This window comes from Cynoglossus semilaevis, chromosome 2 (genome assembly GCF_000523025.1).
Source record: "Cynoglossus semilaevis isolate Cse_v1.0 chromosome 2, Cse_v1.0, whole genome shotgun sequence".
Classification (NCBI taxonomy): domain Eukaryota; kingdom Metazoa; phylum Chordata; class Actinopteri; order Pleuronectiformes; family Cynoglossidae; genus Cynoglossus; species Cynoglossus semilaevis.
The window spans coordinates 2,839,769-2,860,794 of NC_024308.1; the positions used below are offsets into that span (position 1 = coordinate 2,839,769).

The 21,026-nt window shown below is 40.4% G+C and overlaps 1 protein-coding gene across 2 annotated transcripts in view; it reads right to left on the reverse strand.

Moving 5' to 3' along the window:
- The window catches only part of LOC103393976 (nuclear receptor subfamily 5 group A member 2), an 82,122-nt gene that overhangs the window by 17,517 nt on the left and 43,579 nt on the right, over positions 1-21,026 (reverse strand). The window contains exons 7-11 of one of the 2 annotated variants that reach the window (XM_008331108.3): positions 19,273-20,917; positions 18,200-18,312; positions 15,960-16,078; positions 12,759-12,900; positions 5,871-6,607 (exon numbers count right to left, since the gene is read on the reverse strand). In XM_008331108.3, coding sequence (XP_008329330.1) covers positions 5,871-6,607; positions 12,759-12,900; positions 15,960-16,064 — 984 coding nt within the window. In that variant the 5' untranslated portion in view covers positions 16,065-16,078; positions 18,200-18,312; positions 19,273-20,917. The remainder of the gene's footprint in view (positions 1-5,870; positions 6,608-12,758; positions 12,901-15,959; positions 16,079-18,199; positions 18,313-19,272; positions 20,918-21,026) is intronic. The other variant, XM_008331123.3, reaches the window with a different exon arrangement.

A 21,026-nucleotide genomic window follows, 5' to 3' on the forward strand; every position in this document is an offset into this window, starting at 1 on the left:
ACGTGTGTGAGCTAGCACACGGCGGGGGGCCATAGATATACCACTTCTCGGATTGCACCTTAAACGGTTTATTAATTCCCACTTAGTTATGGGGTGTGAGGACAAAAAGGAGCAGTCCTCGGTCAAAGTAGAAATATATATATATATATATATAGTTACATAACACAAGGTTTGAATATATATCAGTATGGATAACAGTTTAAATATGTATAAAAATTGTCAAACGTTAAAATAAACAGTTTATTATGTATGTTAATAGATTTAAAAAGACAATTTTCTTCCTTTCCTTTGTATTCATGTCATACTGTTCATCATCATTTATGTTTTTTTTAATTTGTCATGTTCTTTTCTCAAATGGCCGTTCCTGATTTAAATTTTTATTTTTTAATTTGAGTGAGGAGCATCAGAGGACCTTACATTATTCACTCAGGTAAATCTATAAGTGGAGAATATTCAGGTGTGAGATGTGAACATCAGCCCCCTCCTGCTCCACCCCAGGGATCTGTCATGCCGCGTGATTGACTGACATGGAGTCGCTTAAAGGAGTCCAGTAAACTGGCAACAAACGGGCAAAGGTGTAAATAATTCCACTGCTTAAAATGCTTGTTTCACATCTGCACTTGTGACTGATTTGAAGTCATTTTTAGGAGATTCGACAATTATTTTTTTTAAGGCACTAACTGAATAAAGTCAAAGGTGAAAGCATGACATGCTAAGGAATATTATTGACTAATTTCTATTTTTGACAGCTGTTGAGATTAATTGTCCCCTTTGTCCCGTTATTCCCTCTCTTCTCCACATTCCTTCTCTTCCCGTCTCCTCTCTCATCTCCCCTCTTTGTTTCACCTCTGTTCTCCTCTTGCATGTCCGTTCCTTTTTCCCAGCCATCTGTTTATCCAATATGGCTGCCCCATCTCAGCTGGGAGCTTTCCCAGGGAACGAGACTTCTAATACAGTTCCTCTTCAACTTAATGGCTCTTAGTTCTGCTTTTGCCATTCTTGCAACATGCGGAGACAACCTTAAAAAAAATGAAAGAGAGAGGGAAACAGAAAAAAAACCCCTCTCTCCCTAACAAAAAAGCTCCCTGGATGACCAAAATAAACAGTGAAGCCACATTTCAAAACGTCACGGCTGTTTTCCTCCCGCTCACCCTTTTATCAGGTGGACAGAGTAGATATATGTATAAAGTTTCACATCGTTTGAGTAATGATGGATGGAAAACAAAATCTCACTTTAAGCAGGAAACAGCTTGGGAAATTACTGTGGTAAAAATTACATATTTTAACTTTTAAAAATAATATGGAGGATGCTTCACTTTATACAACAGTGGTTTATTAGAATTTTTCATCAAATACTTGATATGTATGGAATTTTCCAGTAACCAGTCACAAAGCCAAATGCATTATTCATGTTCTGCAACCGTAACTGCTTAACCTTGACATGAGATTTCTTTTGTAAGGATCAGAACTTAAGTGGAAGTTCCAAAGAAAGTTTTCTTGCCCAAAAAAATTCAAGAATCGGAAAATCACAGAACCAAAAGAGGTCGAAATGCATCGCAGACATTGACATTGCATTTAATTTAACATCTCATTAAGTCAGCATTTTAAAACTCCAAACTCCCTCATGATCAAGATTCTAGAAATCTACTGTCTGATTGTTAATAATAAACACCCCTGATTTTAATAAGCCACTGGAGGTGTATGGTGGCGTGTACAGGTACTGCAGCCCTGCTGTAGTTGTAGTTGCTGCTGTATTTTTCTTTCTTTCTTTCCTTTCTGTTCTCAAACTTCAGATAAAACATACTACATGCTACTTTTAGATTGCTCCCCCTGCAGGTAGAAGAGTGAGCTGTGTTACTTTTCGACTGCTCCCCCTGCAGGTAGAAGAGTGAGCTATATTATCTGTGTATTCTTCCTTATTAAAACCTTGTCTTTTAACCCAGTGTAACATTATATTTTGTGCTGCTTAAAGGCGTCTGTACGTTGTGTTGACAAGCCAAACAAAGCACTTGCTGCCCAGACAGCAGACACACATCCTCTATATTAAAGAGTGCAGAAAGGAAAAGGGTGGGGGGGCACTTTGGTGACAGTAGAGCGCAGTTAGGAAGGTGAGATGTAAACATATGAATCATCAATAGTCCTGATCACCACGCTACATTCTCCCTCCCATTGTGTTTGAAGTGGGCGTCTGGCCAGCCATCTACTGGAACAATGGAGGAGAGGCTAGCACTGGACCAGTCATGCTATGACTCACCACCCAGTGCATGCACAGATGTACTGAACATAGAAACTTTCAAAATGAAACAGAGCTCACTCCAGTGATCAGTAACCCTAACAGAAAAAAAAAAGTAATTTATCCAAAATGTGATGACAAAACACAGTTAGTGTCTTCAAATGCTATGTTTTCTAAGACCGTGGATTATTTTTTGTTATATTGAAAAAAAAACTGGAATCATGAGAACACGTGGGTAAACAAAACAATGTCTGAACTGTGATCCAACATCACCCTGAATACACTTCTCCCATACGAAGCACTCACTGTACTGAGGAAGGTGGTTGGCACCAGGATGGTCAGAGGGGTTCATGGCAGGACAGGAGAGAATAGCAGAGGGGAGGGGCCGTACCAGCATGCTGGGAAATGTCAGTGAGGGACAAACACATGTGTTTTCCACACTTAGCACACACAATAGAGCACGACATGAGAGAGTACACCCGCGCTGCAGGCGTCATGAACGGACAGATACCGGCCTCGAAATACTCTACAGTACAGCAGTACATAATACGCAGTAGGAACTGTGCCTTTGTGCATTAGATACACAAAGTAAAATCTAACTGAGTTCTGTGTATGTGATGAAACCTTTTCTGGGTAGTGTTCTTCAATGCTGGTTTGTGACCCCATGGTGAATCACAAGGCTAAATTTGCCAGGTCCCAGGACAGAATGACATCAATAACATTACGAATATATATATATATTTTTTTAATTGTCCATTAGATATTTCAAATTTTGTACTGCAAGGCAAAGGCCTTGACCAGGTACCCAAACATAAAGTTATGTAAAAAAAACAATTTCCAGGCCTAAAGGACTTAATCATTTGTGATGTAGTGTACGTCAGGCTGTATCAGCCCAGCATGACGGCTCTGTATGAGTTTGTTAAGACTGTGAGAAATTGATTCAATAGTTTAAATGAATTTTTTAGATCTTTTACTTTATTTATGTCGAAAAAAATTACTGTTAAATAGTCCGTCCTTGGCATGTTGAACTGACCTTACACATGTGCTATTTTTCACCCTAAATTTTAAGAGACATTAATGTGTGCGCACTGTAGTGGATTTAAAGAAATAAAACAAATGCCTGCAGCGTGTGCAATTGCGACCATATGTAAGAGACAAAAGCCTACACATGAACACACATATCCACACATGCACCTGTCTTCAACCCCTTTTTCCCCCCCTCCAGTCAATTTTATTTAACCACCACTAGTGTTTCTCAACTCTGCCAAATCGTTCCCTCATAGAACCAGTGATTTCAAAGCCAGTGTACCAAAGCTGGTTTTCTCTAATTGACGACGTGTTAAACCAATCAAAACCGAAGCAAGCTGGCGGGACGAGCCGGTCTCAACATTTGGGATCCAAGGTGATAGAAATAAATGTCCCTCACGCCATGGCTCATTCCCAGAAGGAGAGTGGGAGAAAGGGAGAGGTAGCACGTCACGCTGGAGAAAAATAGGTAGTGCTCTTTAGAAGGTATTCCTAATGGCTAAATATTTATGAGTCTCATGACAGAAGCCAACTTATGGAAACTAAATCTTTGAACACTTTTTTTTGGCAAATGACTACACACACACACACACTCTCTCCCTCGCTCTCACACACACATATACTCACTCAAACTTGGCTCCAGTACCAGAGAAATTCTTTTGTTCTTACCGAGCTAATAATAGGGAGCAGAGCAGTGCGTTATGTGTGAGCACCGTCTGTGTCTTAATGTGGGTATGCATATGTGTGTGTGTGTGTGAGAGTGTGTGACCAAGATCAAAGAGTATTTATAGCTTCCTACAGTGCAGTACAACTCCTGTGACAAACACCTAATTCTACTCTGCTTCCTGTCTCTCTCCTCCAGCCTTGACGGAGCATCGGAGCTCACAGTCACCGACAGTTTGATTTCATAGGTCGGACAAATGGGGAGACTTCAAATACACTAATCCAACGCAAATCATTTCGGCTTCTTGCGGTTTGATGGCAGAATTCGTGACAAATCATGTAAAAAAAATAGCCTCTCTGTTCACTGGTGAAGATAAAGTCAAAAGAAATTCAAAATAAGGAAACTATGAGGTGTGTGGAAAAAAACTGAGCCACTGAGCTAGCACATTATTTTCCAGTCCCACTTGTGTTTACAATGGTTCAGTGGGTGGGACATGTTTCAGTTTAATTATCTGCCTCAATCATGTGAAATATGCCCCACCTCACAGCAAAGCCAGTGTGTCTGTGTGGAGCCTTTTAAACGTGTGCACAAAGCAGTTTCCTCTGCACGGAGCTCAGGTCATTCTCTACCCTCATAACAGTCACCCGCCTCAATTGCTATCAGGCTGCACTACTTTGGGCTGCCATTAGGAAAACATAATGACAGCTCATTCAGCAGCAAATCATGGAGCCACAAACACAAGTGGCTGAGATAATTGAATTAGAACGAGGGTGTGAGAAAAAGAGAGGCTTCACGGAGCAGAGAAAAAAAAAATTATCATTCAAAGTTAATGGGCCAACCATATGCAATTATTAGCAGCAACCACACCCTGTGTGTGTGTGTGTGTGTGTATGAGAGTAAATTCCATGCCCCACTTTAATGCAAATACAGTTTTTAAAATGTCATGTGAGACATTGTGCTCACTAAATGTCAAAATTATTTTTTTCAAGGACTCTAGTGTGTTGTAATTGGCACATTTTTTAAATAAGATTTATTGTAGTGCTTATTTTCCCATTTGAAAAGGGAATAATAGCAACATTTGAAAGGAATGTGTGACCCCTGTTTCACACGCACCTGAGCCTATTGAAGCATATAAATGCAGGTAAGCAAAAGCTAATGAAATGTCTGCGACGTGGTGTCAAATAGTGACATTAGTCACAGCTCAGCAGACAGAAACTGCACACAGTACATTGTGTAACTGTCCCTAATGCTCTAAGTATTAACTAAGTATAATATACCAGTATTATAAACTCTCTCTCGGAAAACATGTTTTGTACTATACTTTTTAAAATTTCATTTAAAACTAAATAAGTGTAATTTAATAAAACCTAAAAAAGTCCTTTGTTTTTTTTTTACAGGTGAAGGTTCTGAAAAATTACTTATTAATTGATTTATGTTCTCACTGGATGTTCTTGTGTGTACAGTTCTGTAAAGCAGTAGTTCATTGTTGCTGACTACCACAGACACCACATCATGGTCCAGGTGATTTGGCAGATGTGACATCATAAGACACAGTTGATAGGTTTTAAACACTCAATTAAAGTGAAATGATAAAGAGTCAGTGTTGATAAGAAGGCAGAGCAGACAACAGGATTAGTCCTGATCACTCTGCATTGATGTGGAGTCAAAAGATAAAGACAAGATAATAGCTCATTGGAAGATAAGGGACTGGACAATGATGTTTATGAACTCTGTAACCTATTGTCAGCATTAGAAGACAGATGCTTTTATAACACAGTGAGGGATTACTTATTAATGGCCTGCCGTGGCACTGCTGTCGGAGCAAATGCATACACTGTAGGTGCTGTCATAACCAAGTACGAAGAACGGAGAATGAACTCAGAGATGAGAATACATCGAAACAGAAACAGTCGGACACATACAGTAGACAAGTCTGAAACCACCTACCTTGAGTTCACGGAAGAAGATGCTGCTGCGCGCCCACTCCACGATGGAGAAGGGCGTCTGGTGGGCCCTCTGGTACATAAGAACAAAGGCGTTGAGGGTGCTGTGGCCAAAGGTGTTGAGCTTCTCGTGTTTGCCGCGGCTGGCCTGCTCCTGCTGCAGGTACGTTAGGATCTTGGCTTGAACTTGCGGCTCATCTGGCTCACACTTTAACAGCTCTACAATCAAGTGCGGGAAGCTGGGCGGTGAGCCTGACTGGTAGGCGTCCACATAGGCGTAGCCCATGATGGACTCTGGTGAGCTGGTGTACGGGTCGGGGTACTCTGACTTGATGGTGCGTGTGCCCTGGAAGTGTCCGTAGGCTGCCTGGTAGCCCTGTAGGCTGCCAGCGTGCGGGGGCATCGCCATGCTGACCGGTGATGTGACAAACGGGCTGCGGTCGTAGTCTGTGGGCGGCAAGGCGGTGGCATGGTGGTGGTGGTGGTGGTGGTGGTGGTGCCCAGTGTGGTGACCAGTGTGGTGGCTCAGTGGCAGACCCTTGGAGGCAGCTGAGTGGATGTTCTGAATGGCCGAGGAGATGGTGAGGTCAGTGGGCACGGCCTGCATCACCTGACTCATGGCCTCGATCTTCAGGCCGTTGGCTCGGATCAGAGCCTTCTTCTGCTGCTTCAGGGCCCGGTCTCGTTTGTACATTGGACCAAACTTGTTGCGACCGCCGCGCATTCGGTCTGCTCGTACAGCTGACAGGCAGAGAGAAAGAGAGTGGAGAGGGGAAGAATATACGTTTTAATTACTGCTCCAGTGAAGTCATTTTTGACAAGTGCAGCTCGAAACATGAACATCTCTTGTTCTACTGTAAAACATCCTACGACAAATTTATCGACAAGCACGTATACGCGACATTGTGGACTTGGATGTAGGGTAAAGGTGCTCTCGTAGCGATTGCACTTGACATTTTCATGTTGACTCCTCAACCCCACAGGTCTAAAAGATAGTGTCGTTACTCATTGACCACAGACACAAACTCCTGTGAGACAAACGGTCTGCAGCGTGATCCTTGCACAGCTGGCTATCTCTGACTACCACTCAGGAAATACCTGCCTAAAAGGCTCGATATCTGAGTGGCCTCAAAGGGAATCAAATACTATGTTTTCTTTTTCCAATTTACTTTCCAATGATTCTGTCCCATTATGCAATATTCACAAGATTCAAATGTCTGTGGTAATTTGTACAGACTTTATTCCTAGTCAACCCCAATGACTGAAAACTCTGATAATAATCAGACCGTGATGAACCCCATTTGTCCACGGCGCCCCCTGCCTCCCCTCTCAGCCCAGGATCCTGTGGTGAGGATCACAACGTGTCTGAGCTGTGGGTATTTCTAATGAATACGTTCACACACACACACACACACACACTGGACTGCTACAAGGGCCATGTGTGATCTGGCCGACTTCTGCCATGGGGAAGCTGCTCCGCTATCTCCCAGTCGGGGAGCGCTGGTCTTAATTATTCATACTTAATTACCTCTTACACACCGAGCTCAGTGTGCCACGAGCTAGCGGACGTCTAGAGAGAATGCACCGCCATGAAATAATTATTAATACCAATATTACAAAATATTAGAATATAACTATTATTTTTTTTATTGTACTTGTGTAAACACTTTCCCAAAGAAACACACACATTTTTATAAGTTCATACAAACACCAAATGCATGAGCTTTGGAGAGTCAGTCTGAGTCCACTTCAGCTAAATAAGTGGGGGGAAAAAGGGAAAATTAAACAGGGGGTGTGGATAAGGCGGAGGTGATGAGTGGGAGACACACACACACACACACACACACACACTCTTTTACATACACACACTGAACTGCCTTGGGAGTGTTTTTAATGACCTGCATCACAAGAGTGTCTGTCACTGATCAGAGCAAGAGGAGCAGAGAGAAGGGGCACACACACACAGGCACACACACACACACACACACACACACACACAGACCATCTTATGACGCATGCTGCGTCTGTCTAAGACACTTAAAAAAAAAACACACACTCGCTAGAAAGCAGAAATCCTTAACTGCTGGTCACAGTCAGAGCAGACAGACATTAGACATTACTGTAACACAGTCTAAAGAAATGATCTTCGCTGTTGAAAGACTGATCTGGTGTCAAAGAAAAAACAGAGAAGACAGAATCAGAAGCCTTGGTGAAATGTATCTATTATACATTATTGTAGCTCCAGTTTAACTATTAATGATTCCTCCAGAACAGTGTAATTAATGAGCTGAGAAACTAATAGTTGGGGCTCCTGGGAAAACTGCCTCAGACCACGAGACCCTCATCATGTAACAAGACATGGAAAGGGGGGGGGGGCAGTTCTCCCCACCACACACACAAATACACACAAAAGAGGGAGTGTTAGTTTGGGGCTGGGGGTCGGGGGGGTGCAGGGTGTATGTGAGGGTGGGCTGGGGGAGTAGAAGAAAGTGTGGTTGAGTGAAGTGTTGAGGGAGAAGATGCTGCAGGAAATGGCCCTGTGGTGCTTCAAATTCAAACTGCACACACAGCTGATTTACCACCAGTGCAGTAACACATGAATATAATGTTCTACTGCATATATATATATATATAAACAAAATAAAGAAAATAACATATTTTTTTACAATTTTCTGTCTGTAGGAAAAATTTAAAATAGACAAAAACATTTCCTTGCAGCGTCCGACCTGCAGTAATGGGAACCCTATGGTGGGACCACGCTCCCTCCCTTTAGAAACAACATTGTTGTGCTATTTGCATGTTCAAAGATAATAATGAATAATATTTTTATATAATGGACATATAAGCAAAAACCCATCTAAACTGTAAGAACTCCCCATTGTGTAAAAATGTATTATTAACAGCAGGGGCTGAGGCTGAAGTTCCGTCCGATGTTTCCAAAACTGTTCAAGTTTCTCTCTCCAGTTTCAACCTGACTCACTGTCTGACAGCAACGCCACTAAAACACACACATTTCACACACACATCCATAAAAGTCTGCCTCACACACACACAATTTCAAACACGGACTCACAACGCACACACACCTACACAGACACTTTGTCTGTGCACATATAAGCCCTAACACATTCAAAGACATCACACGCAGCCCTCACCTCTTTCATGCTCTGATTTATGGTTGTTTAATATACAGGAATATTAAGCCTGAGTAGGTGAGGATCCCTGTCCGCCGCCGGCATATTAATGGCTCTCGCGGAGTCTTGCTGACACCCTGTTTGTCATGTCGGAGCCCCAACCCCTGCTCTGGATGTGCCCTACCCCATGCGCACACATGAATACCTATGATACCTATGCATAAGTAATAGAGGGGAAGACTGGCTTCCAGCCCAGGTACTGAGAGGAAGACAAATCAGAGTGAAACACAGGGAGGAAAAGGTCAGAGAGGGAGGGAGGGAGAGAGAGAGAGAGAGAGACTCTAAACACACTGAGGCACTAATTTTAGCTTAATGGTTCAACATTCTCTAAACACACTGAGGGACTAATTTTAGCTTAATGGTTCAACATTTGTATCAGTTAATTAAAATCACATTTGGTGATTCTGTATTTAACACTTCAGTCCAGTGTTAGTTTTAAAAAATACATCCATTTTAAAAAGAAAAGGGAATTAAATATTCAGCAAACGCAGCTTTTGTTTCACGTTTTCAGATTTTTTTTTTATAATGTCTAATTTACTGTGAATATATTTTTCTTTAATTATTAAGATTGTCCTCACTGTCAATAAACCCATGTTTAACACCTTCCACTCCGTAACTGTTCAATGGTAACTGTATCATATCACAGAGTACACTAATGTTATGCTCCGTCTTTAATGTGATACACAGGTCAGGGGAATATTAGACAGCTCAGTGAAGCATATGATGCAAGGCAACATCCAGGAAGCATTAACAGGAGAACCGCAGCAGTGGAGCTGCTGAGATGTGACACGCTTCATCAGCTCCACACAATAACACGTTAATGGCTTCAACAATAACGGCATTTGATTATTTTCTCCTGCGTGTGTGAAACATGTTTCTGCTGTGAGAAGTCACTGGGAGTAAAAAACAAATTAGCAGCTGATGTGAAGGTTACAGTTGTCAGAGTAACCGCTGGGATTCAGTGTTTTGGTTCTAATGGCACCTCATGGTGCTCAGTATTACAGACACTAGGTGGTGGTGGGGGGGGGGGTAATGACTTGACCCACACACTGTAAAAATCTGGTGATTTATTATAAACCATTTATCCTGCATAAAAAAGAAAAAATAAATAGGATCATATTGCGTAAGTGTGTAAAGTTGTCTTTTGTCTTTGTATTAGTCACAAAGTCAGGGTGTGTTGTGAAGTTACTCTGCAGGCCAGAATATTTTTTATTCTATATCATAACATTTCAACTAGTAAATAGAACTGAATATTTAAATAATACTGATGTACAAATTAAGAACAAGTGTAAAAAATGTAGAACTTGTTAAAGTCATACCTTGATTTCAAATAGAGAAAATATTAAAATGATGCTTAAGACAGCTGTATCAATTAAAAAGTATTCTACATTTTTGCAAAGGAAAACACATTTATGGGAAAAAAAAATTAAATAAGCTAGGGGACCGCAGTCAGCACCCGGGCCTTATGTTTGACATCACCCTACAACCGGCGCCGTCGTCACGTCAGGATAAAATGACTGACATGACAAAGTTGTGTTTATGTTATTCTGATAATCACCAGCCTTCTGTTTATCAACACATGGACTTTATCTCTTCTTCTCTTTCACACACACGCAATGACACACACACACAATCTGCTGTTGGCACCTTCATAACACACTTCAACTGCACAATCCAGCAGTTGAAGATATTCTCAACAAACAGGAAAGACGTCATGAGACGACGTAAAGACCACATTTGTTTTCCACTCGATTTCCTGAATTCACATGTTGCCACAAGCTGTTGTACGAAGGAGAGAAAAAAAAAACACAAAAAAAAAACAAAACAACAAAAGTACCACAGCAGATGACGCTCACCATATTTTGTTTGTTTTGTTTTGGTTTTTATTTTCAGAGCAAATTTTCCAATCACATTTCTGTGTCCTAAACAACACCTTCAGGCCGTGGCCTTCTGAACACCTTTTCCTGGTCACCTCATGAATACATGCATGTGTTTACCACCAAGATTTGTGTCTAAAGTGGAGCCTGTGGTCTAAGGCGTGTCACACTTTCGGTCTGGGAGGTCTCGTCTTTACTGGTTGTGGCAGAAGTTGCCCCTCAGATGAAAGCTACAACCACAGAGACAAATCAAACCTAACGCCTAAAACCACAAGTGTCAGCTGTAAAAATTAATACTAGAAAGAACAAGATTTTAAGTTTTCCATTTAAGATTCCCTTTTAATATATTATGTTTTCTTATTTTTGTGTGAAATTGTAAACCAAATAACTTAGGAGCTGCACAAACTTTTTTTTTTTTTTTTACATTTTTCACATTTAATTCCTCTTTCTCAGAACATAAACTGTTTAGCTTTAAGGCATATTTGTTTTTTCATGCCAGAATTAGTAACGCTAAAGCAAAAAAAATCTGTCAAATAACGTGTGGAAAAAAATAGTCGTCCTCAAATATTATCTTTGAGCACGCAGGAACAGTTCTTGCTCTGCCACCCTGTCACTTCTGCATAACCATGTTTGAATAAGCTGTTGAGCCACAGTCAAATTAAACAAAAAAGAACTGGACGCCGTCAGCCAAAAGTATCAACATTACCAACCTGTCTCTGCTGCCAAGTTTAATATTTTATCTATTAATCTGTCTGGCAACCTAGAGTGCAGAAGAGCTACCAGATATCCACTCTGTCTCCCCCCCCACCCATCTTCATACCCACTGAAATGCTACACATCACATTGGGTTAAATGAACGGTTTTTCTCTTCAAGAAAACACTAGAAAACAAAACAGAAACTTGAATATCCGTTATTTGATATTCAGGAAAAATAGATTATTTTTTACTGAAATCATCTCGTCAAAACTAGTTTTAGCATTTTAACAAAAATGTTACTTAAATAAATGTATATATATATTATATATAAATTTGTATATATTTGTTAATCTATTATTTCAAAATATGAATAAAATATAGGTGTCGTTCCTAAAACATTGAGATCCACCCTTTCTGGCCCCATTTATAATCACATTTTCCCATTACTCTGGTGCTTGGTTTGAACTCATTTTCATCCATTCATTTATCCATCCATCCATCTGTGGCTATCGTCTCTGTCTCACGCTAAAAGTTGCCTCTGGAATACGAATATATCTATTCTATTAAAATGATCTATCACATCAAACTGAAGTGAACTGAAGACCCTTTTTCCATGGTAAATAACATTTGACAGTTAAATATGACAACATTCACTGACAAAGTAAATCTTTTGCACAAAGACAACGTGTGTAAGTGGTTGAGTACATTTTGTAATGCACTATTCTTTTTTTTTACTGGAGCAGATCTTTGTAGTACGTCATCCTAAGCTGGTAACTGAGCAGTCACACACTCATGTAACAGCCATCTGTTTTGTTTGAGGCCTTGAGCAACAAAGTGAAATCCCAGGGGCCACTTAGAGGCGCTGACTGTTTGGACATGAAACACAATTAAACAACAACATCTCATTCATCTTTTATAAAGAAAGCCAATTTTGTGACAAGTCCAAATCATCCACCAGGAATTGGTAATCCATCTTTTGACCGTGCCTCACAAGGATTTGTCCTACTTTTAAAAAATATATTTTACTACATTTTAATATACAATAGACAGAACACCAGCAAAAGTCAAGGTCTCTTGGCCGCAGCCAAACAGCAAGAATAGACAAACAGAAACATGTAGCTGTACCTTCTAGCTTCATGCCCACGGTGAGACACTTCTGGAAGCGGCAGTATGGGCAGCGTTTCCTCTGGGTCTTGTCAATCTGGCAGCTCTGGTTCTCTATACATGTGTAGCGCTTGTTGTTCTGGACGGTGCGCTTGAAGAAGCCCTGCAGAGAGAACCAATTAAGACGTCAACCTGCTTGACCCCTGCAATGCTATGGTAATTGGTCCATTCACACACCCAGACAGATGGAGGGGGTCTACTTACACACACACACACACACACACGCATGAACACATACACACACTGCTATTAATCTCACACATGAGTTCATTGTAGTGTTTTACCTTAGTTTTAGACTTGAAATAACAATAATAAGACAAATCAAAGTATTTCTACACACATGGTGAAACAAGTCAATATTACTTTGCTGGACAGATATAAAAATATGGAGGATCTGTATGTAGAGGCTGACATGTAGTACGTATAAAGCATCTTTCCAACTCGCCACTAAATAATTGAAAAACATGTGAACGGCAGTTCAAAAATATCCAATAAATTATATCCATAATTCACAGTTCTGGGATTACAGATATTCATACCTGCAACATGGAATTAATTATCGGCAGCAGCAGCAGAGGAACTCAAATGAAGGGAAGACGGTATTAACATTTTTAGATCCATATGTAGGAGGAGAATCCTGAAAACTGAGTTTTTAATAAAAGTGGGATTTTTTTATTTTTTTGTACAGCTGTCAATATTTTGCCAAACACAAATTTCACTAGCCTAATTGACAATCTGTCTGTCTCAAAAAACGCTCACACTTTCGGATTATCGACTCCTGGGCTGAAGAAAAATCCATCTTTTAGAGAGAACTTTCGTTTCAATTTTCCACTTTAAATTAAACACACACACACACACACCACACAAGCACACTGCTGAATATGAGGAAGACAACCGCAGACTGAAAAGCCTGATTAACCTGTGGTTCAAACCAAGCAAAAGCACTCATCAAAGCTCATTTAATGTGAAAGGAGATTGCAGCAAACATGGTTTTGTCTCCTCCTGTTGCCACTCCAAACATCTTAACATTTTGATAAAAGAGCTACTTGTTCATACAAAACCTGAAATCAAGCTGTCAGGAACACAAGACGCCCATTCAAACAGTGTCCAAGGAGAATTTGATAAATTATCTGGGTTACTGGGTACTCCTAACCTTGGGACGCCTTCCAAAAAGACTGCAGTATTCTAGCACAAGGACAGCACAACAAGGAAACAGCACTTACTGCACACCAACACTGACCAACAGTCGCAGGAAAAATACAAATTTACATAGCTGCTTTATCTCCTCTGGTGCCAGAACCTCTGCACCTGCTTTATTTGTGCAAATGAACGCAGCATAGTTTCTTTATTTGTGCAGATAAAAAAAAAAGTGTTTTTCATTCCTAATGTACATCTGATCTGACCTCACACTTCGTTATTACTACTCCCCAAACAAGGCACAGACTGGGTTCAGATGAGGACCTTTCAGCCCAGTTGTCATGCTGCTGCTGAACTAACAGGTATGATGTGGTTTCATGTTGACACTGTGGCCCAGTGAACAACAGTCTGTGTGTGTGTGTGTGTGTGTGTGTGTGTGTGTGTGTGTTTCAATGGTCGTCTGTGTTTGAGGAGGTGGAATATGATCACTACCTCACTTTTCCTCTCTCTAGATTTTTTTAATGTGCTTGTCCCTGCTTTTGGACCAAAATCTGGCCCCTTGGTCATAATCTCGCCTTGAATTCAGTTAAATCCAATTTTGTTGAACAGTATTTTTTGAGGCAGCATAGAAAAAAAAGTGAGTGAGGAGTTATGTAAGAAAGGTTTAAAAAAATGCTAAAGATACAATTTTAGTTCTTTGTTGATTTCTTTTCTGTCTCATTTCTGATCAATACAAATTATTTATAGGATATTCATTTAAATTCTGTTTATTCCAACAAGCTGAAAAATTTACTTAAACTAAACAAAGTACGAGTATTCGAAGTACAACTTGAGGTGATACTCAGATATAAACAAGGATGTGAGCTTCAACACTGACCACCAGACCTTTTCATCTACCCCCACCATCACCCCTCATGTATACACGCACTCTGACCGGAGCATTTCAACAGGGAAATTGTTTGTGTACTGCTTATGCAAACCGATGCCTGTGCTGAGGCTTTAAAAGCAGCGTACTGTAGATGCCGACGACGACGTCTCCCTTCAAGCAAGTGCTTAGCATCTCAAGGTCATAATATAGGATAAAATCTATAGCATCTGCTTTGAATAATGATCACATAGGCAAGAAATGTGTGCTGCGGCATCAATAAGACGAGCCGCGATTTTACACTGAATAGTGTTAACACAGACACATTTGTCCTGGCTTAATTTTGTGCTGACAGCTTTACTGGACTAGGAGAAGAAAAAAAAAGCCTTGAGCAGTGGCTGTTAGTTCAGTGTTGAGGTGAACGGTGGAAATAGGAAGAGAGACACAAACAGGTTGTTGATGGAGCTCAGATTAATGGCAGCAACCTGTTTGATTTACATTAGCCTCGTTATTAACACAGGCATGGAAGCAGAAGAGCAGGCAAACAAAGACGCCGGGCCTTTAATGAGAGTGTGATGAGACTTTCAGACAACACCACGCAGGCCTATAGGACACACACGTCTATTATGGTTGTGTACTCTGCTTTCGGGGGGTTTAACCTCCGCCTCTGCCTGGTGTGTTCAGTGGCTGCAGGAATATCAAAAGCCCACAGTGCATTTGGTTTAAGTTCTGCTTCTAAAATCCCCCCACACTAGTGGGAAAAACTGTCACAACAATATTTGACCGTTGACCTCTATACTGCTGATTTTCCTGTGCTGAAACTCAAGTCCGCAGTTACTCACAGTATCACTGACACAGACAAACTTCAAACCCGGAACATTTTAAATATTTTTTGTTTTGGTTTTAGTCAGACCATGACCTGATACTGTCAGCGTTAACGCTGCATGCAGGAAGTTTATTAACAATAACTACACAAATAACAGGAACCAAAGGTTGAAAAAAAAGGATCAATTCCTGAGTGCACATTTGCTAAAATCACTTCCATGAGCTCATTATCACTGAAGTACATGTTGTCACTGTCCAAAAATGTCAGAATAATGGTGCGATGATATTTTATTGTAATATATCCCCTGCAAGTCATCAAGTGTCGGAAGTCTCACCTTGCAGCTCTCGCAGGTCAGGAGTCCATAATGATAACCAGAAACTTTGTCTCCGCACACGGGGCACATCTCGTCCAGGTCCTCGTCATAAGAGTAGTCCATCATTTTCAATTGGGATGCTGCGGCAAAACGTGAATACACACACACAGAGAGAGAGGGAATGAAGTATTACGGAGGTGAAGAGTCTCTTCTATTTACTTCTCCTAAAAAAAATATATATATATATTTATATATAAATATATTTTCTAGAGTAAAAGTGCAAACGCAATTTTTTTGTGTAAATTAAACTTTTGCGCATTATTTCTCGGACAATGTAAATATGACTATTAACTATTACGACGATTAAAATGTAAACATTTAATTTTTTACGTGTTTTTCCCCATTTTTTTTTCAAACTATTACGACGTATGTAAACATTTATTTTTTTACGTGTTTTCCCCATTTTTTTTTTCTAACAGAAGGCAGATAAACATATTTTTTTCCTCCTTCTTTTCTACATATTTTTGTCTCCTTCTTTTCTTTTCACAAAAAAGGGTACATGAAAGCCAGCCTCATAAATATGCATGTCTCAAAGTCGTGAAATCGCTGTGGGAAATGGAGAGATATTAGAGTTAAGGATTGAAGGAGAAAAACGTTACCGCCCACAGACAAATGAAGACACAGAGAAAGACTTTATCTCTGCAGGCGAGGAGAAAAACATCCAGCCCCAGCATCAGGCTCTTTCACACAGATTCAGATGCAGAGCTGCGGGCCATTGACTCTTTACTTTAGTTTTATAGTTGTTGTTTTTTTTTCTTTTTAATTATTATTATTATTTGATGATGGTGTTAGATATTTATCTTCACTTTTACATGCGAAGAAGAAGCTTGTTCTTCTTTAAAAAACGCAAAAATAGTTGGTTAAAATAGGCAGTGGTTTGTTACAATTAAGTTATGTGATCAAATTTTAGGTGTCCGAGAATAATCCCGAACACAAATGTTCGGGAAAATAAACTTCAATGCAGCACTTTCTTCAATGTGGAAGACGTTACCTCTGTTTGTGGAAATTATTAAAAAAAAATACAATGTTAACATTTCAATTAAACTTTCGCTGAGATTAATACAAATCGGACGTGTGTTTTGTTTTTGTTTTTTTACGCTGGGCATTGAGAGAGACAAAACAAATATTAACGTATAAATAAATAAATAACAAATATAAATAATGAACTATTACATTGATGAAGGTGAGCTGTGACAGCGCGAAGTAAACAGTCCGATTGATATTTACAGCTGGTACAAATAAAAAGAAAAAGAAAGATTTTCTGGTTGTAATCATAAAAATAAAAGAAAAAAGCAGCCGGGATCAAACAGGAAAGCAGTGGATGTGGCTGTGAGAGTGGAAATATCCTGTCAAAAAGGCACCTTCCACCAAAGACTTCACACGCACAGAGAGAAAGAGAGAGAGAGAGACAGAGAGAGAAACAGAGAGACAGACAGAGAGAGAGAGAGAAAGAGAGAGAGACAGACTCCTCACTGAGTCTTTTTTTAATTAGACCTGATTCCTAGTTTGTTAACGCGTTGCCCTGTTGGAATTCACATCTGCTTATTTCCAGCTGAAGCAACAAGTTCCACCGAACTGCTGCTGCTGCTGCTTTTTTTTCCCAGAGAAGGTTAAAAAATCCTGCTGCGCTGCCCAAAGTGTTGCGAATGCGCAAAAATGAGAAGGTTGTGTTGGGCCTTGTCGTCATGACGCACGGCAGCTGCACATTTTGGACATAATTTAATAAAGAAAATATGTATTATCGGGACTTTAATTGCAGCTTTGCAGCAGGGAGGCGGTGGCAATTATGAATGAAAATAGTTGGAAATGTTTCTGAGGCCACAAGTAAAGAATAGGTTTCAGGGAAAATGTCAATTTTCAGGGTTTTGGACGCTGAAAAAAAAAACTGCTTTTGCAGCAAATTTGGATTAATATTTTACCACCTGGAAGAGCATTAGAAAGTGATGTTTTAACGCAGATTCAAACACAAAATAATTAATATTTAAAATTATTTATATATATAATTTAGAATAAAGCAGACTGCATCAATTCTGCTCAGTGACTTTGGCACCGAAAGTCAGTGCGCTGCTCTCACCTGCTGCGTCCCAGCTTTGCGCCACTTGCTCCTGCAGTTTAACGTGTGTTCAGATTCAAATAAAAATAAGTAAATAAAGAAGAAGGAGAAAAAGAAGAAGAAGAAAAACTCTTTCATCCACAGCTACCTTTGTGTTCAGCCGTGTGTGCCAGCAGATAACGGGCTGTCGGCCACTCCTCGTCTCCTGAGTTTTGTTATCAGCGTCCCATAAACCAGGAGCGGACTAATTGACTGAAAGTCCTGACAAGAAGAGTGAGCTGTGCTTTAAATCTCTGCCGCTTTATTGTTAAAATGTATTCAATAACAATTGACAGATCTGGTATTTTATTTATGCCCGTCATTGACTTTTAAATAAATCAAAATAACACAAATGTGCGCTTCGGCCGAAATGTTTTTTTTTTTAGACAAAATTAAACATTTGTCGTTATTATTATCTTTACAATTTACAAATACAATTACAATTATCTGCAGTTTGTTTAAAACTGCATTGGAATAAAATACTTAACCGATAACTTTCTTGCTATTTTTAAAAATGATTTCGCACTTCGCATGTCACTGAACGGGAACACGAAATGAAACGACTAAAACAATTATCTGTTTTACACACGAACATAAAAATTCGAGGATACCTAATTTACTGAGAAGACATTGGACTTATGACACAATTTTGCGCATAACTTGAGGTAAAAAAATTGCGGGTTATTGAGCATTTTTAAAATAAACTTCAGAATTAAACTTTGCGATTTTTCGCAGTCATTTAAATGGCACAAAATATACAAGGGACAATATAAAATGAATTTCTTTGATTTATGTCCCATCATGCCCCGGGCTCTACACTTTTCTTTGCATCAATGGCACCTGGTTATAATCTTTTTCTGATCGGCAGCCAAACATTTAAAAAAAAAAGTTGATCCAAGAAGCATCTGCGCACATTTTTGGTCATTTTTACGGCCGGCTAACAAATCATTGAAGGAAAAAAAAAATCCTACAAAAATTTTTGATCCATTGCGAATCTCTGAAAAATAACGACCAATGTGCGGGGAAAACTTTGCGCACGGAGATTAAAGATCTAGAATACATTTCTACTTTGACTGCCTTTTAACGTATATATATATATGGCACATACTTTTAAACCGAACGTCCAGTCAATCTCGGTGAGGCTTGTGTATGGTGTAGAGTGTGGAGGTGCGCAGATCTTACCTTGCATATTCCTTGGCATGTGCCCCTGTTCCCCATACGATCGAGAGAGTCCCAAGGATTCAGTCTCGACTTTGGGCAGCATGTCAGCGCGGCCGGCCTGAGCTGGAGACTCCGCACCGCTCGGTGGGACACCTGGACGTGTGAGACACACGTTCCCCAAGCACTCGCCGAAAGTGTCCCAAATTGTCTCTTTTAAAACTGTCCGTTTCTGACTCTGAGTGTTTGTCCTTCAGTTGCTCGATTACTTTTCTGGATTCTGATTCTGGCAAATCAGACCGTTTCCAAGCGAGGGGGATTCATTGCCGGAGTGTGTCTTCTCTGATTCGACTTCGCGGATTCACTTTTCATAATTGCATTAAAGCGTTGTTTTTATGAACATTATTTAAAGACGGCAACGATAGCGCCGAGCACAGGAATGTGCTGCCTTCAAATCAGTAAAGACGGAGCAGCTGTGCGCAGAGTTCGGACATCAGTCCCGTACACGAACGGGGGGCAAAACTGCAGTGTCCGGAGTAAGTAAAAAAAAATCGTTGTTAAATGTGTCTTCAGCGTTCTTCCCCAGAGTCTTTGAAGCGCGTCACCTATTCACAGTGGTGCTGTGGGTAACGGAGCGGTCGGTAAGACCAGTACGCGCCACCAGGGCCGCTCTCTCCCGTGCGTAAAAGTCGGCTTCGGTGTGCGTTGTTTCGGACTGTCTGGAGATGTGGAGACCTCTCCTCCTCCTCCTCGCGGCTTTGTTTACTCCGCTTGCTCCAATCCCGGGCGCATGCGGTCGTCTGACATCATCCTTCACCGATCCAATCAGGCGAGGAGACCCGGACGCATCGCCGCACAGCCTCCAGTTCCGCGTCTCCAAAATCTCAGCTGTTAGGTCCCGTTAATGAAGGACTTAAAAAGCGCAGGGAGGACCAGGAGGGGAGTCAGGAGGGGAGTCAGGGGAGAGGAGCAGGATCACCGTACAACAACACCCTCTGTGGCACACCAGAGCTCCGGTGGACGAGGTTTTTAAATCACGTTAATATTATATTATTCAAAGAAATAATTCAATAATAAAATGAATTACATGGAAGGAAAGAAAAAAAGAATCTGATTGTTTGTCTAAACTGATGTGTTAATTATTGACGTCATCATTTAGCTTCGGCATGACACTGATTATTAAAAATATATAAACACTTTTTCTTTTCTTTTCTCGTCTTTTCTTTTTTTCTTTTCTTGACTTTTCTTGACATTTTTTTATCTTTTTTTCTTTCCTTTCCTTTTCTCAACAATTCAAGTGAAGGGCATATTAAATTCTACACGTAACTTTAATTTTAATAAAATCCACACAGGCGTCATACACACCTTTTGGGTGTGTTCATTCATATTTGGGAACTTTGGGGCGACGTCGGCCTCAGGCTTCAGACGGCCTTCATTTTTGTATTAAATAAACATGAATTATATCTATTTATCTTACTTCTGGATTATTATCAGTATTAGGTTGAACAAATTATATTTATACACGGTCCATCTATAAATTCGGGCTTTTGAGGCAAATCGGGGTGACGTTCGAACAGATTACATGAAAATGTGTGCGCAAGTACGCGCGCTCTCCTGTTCCACCACTGTACCGGTTCTTATAACAGGGGAGACACACACACACACACACCTAGAGAGAGAGAGAGAGAGAGATAGAGAGAGAGATGGGTGGGGGTGGAGTGATGGCTTCTTTTATTCTGAAACGACTGGAATATGTTCCAGGTCTAAACGTTTTAAAA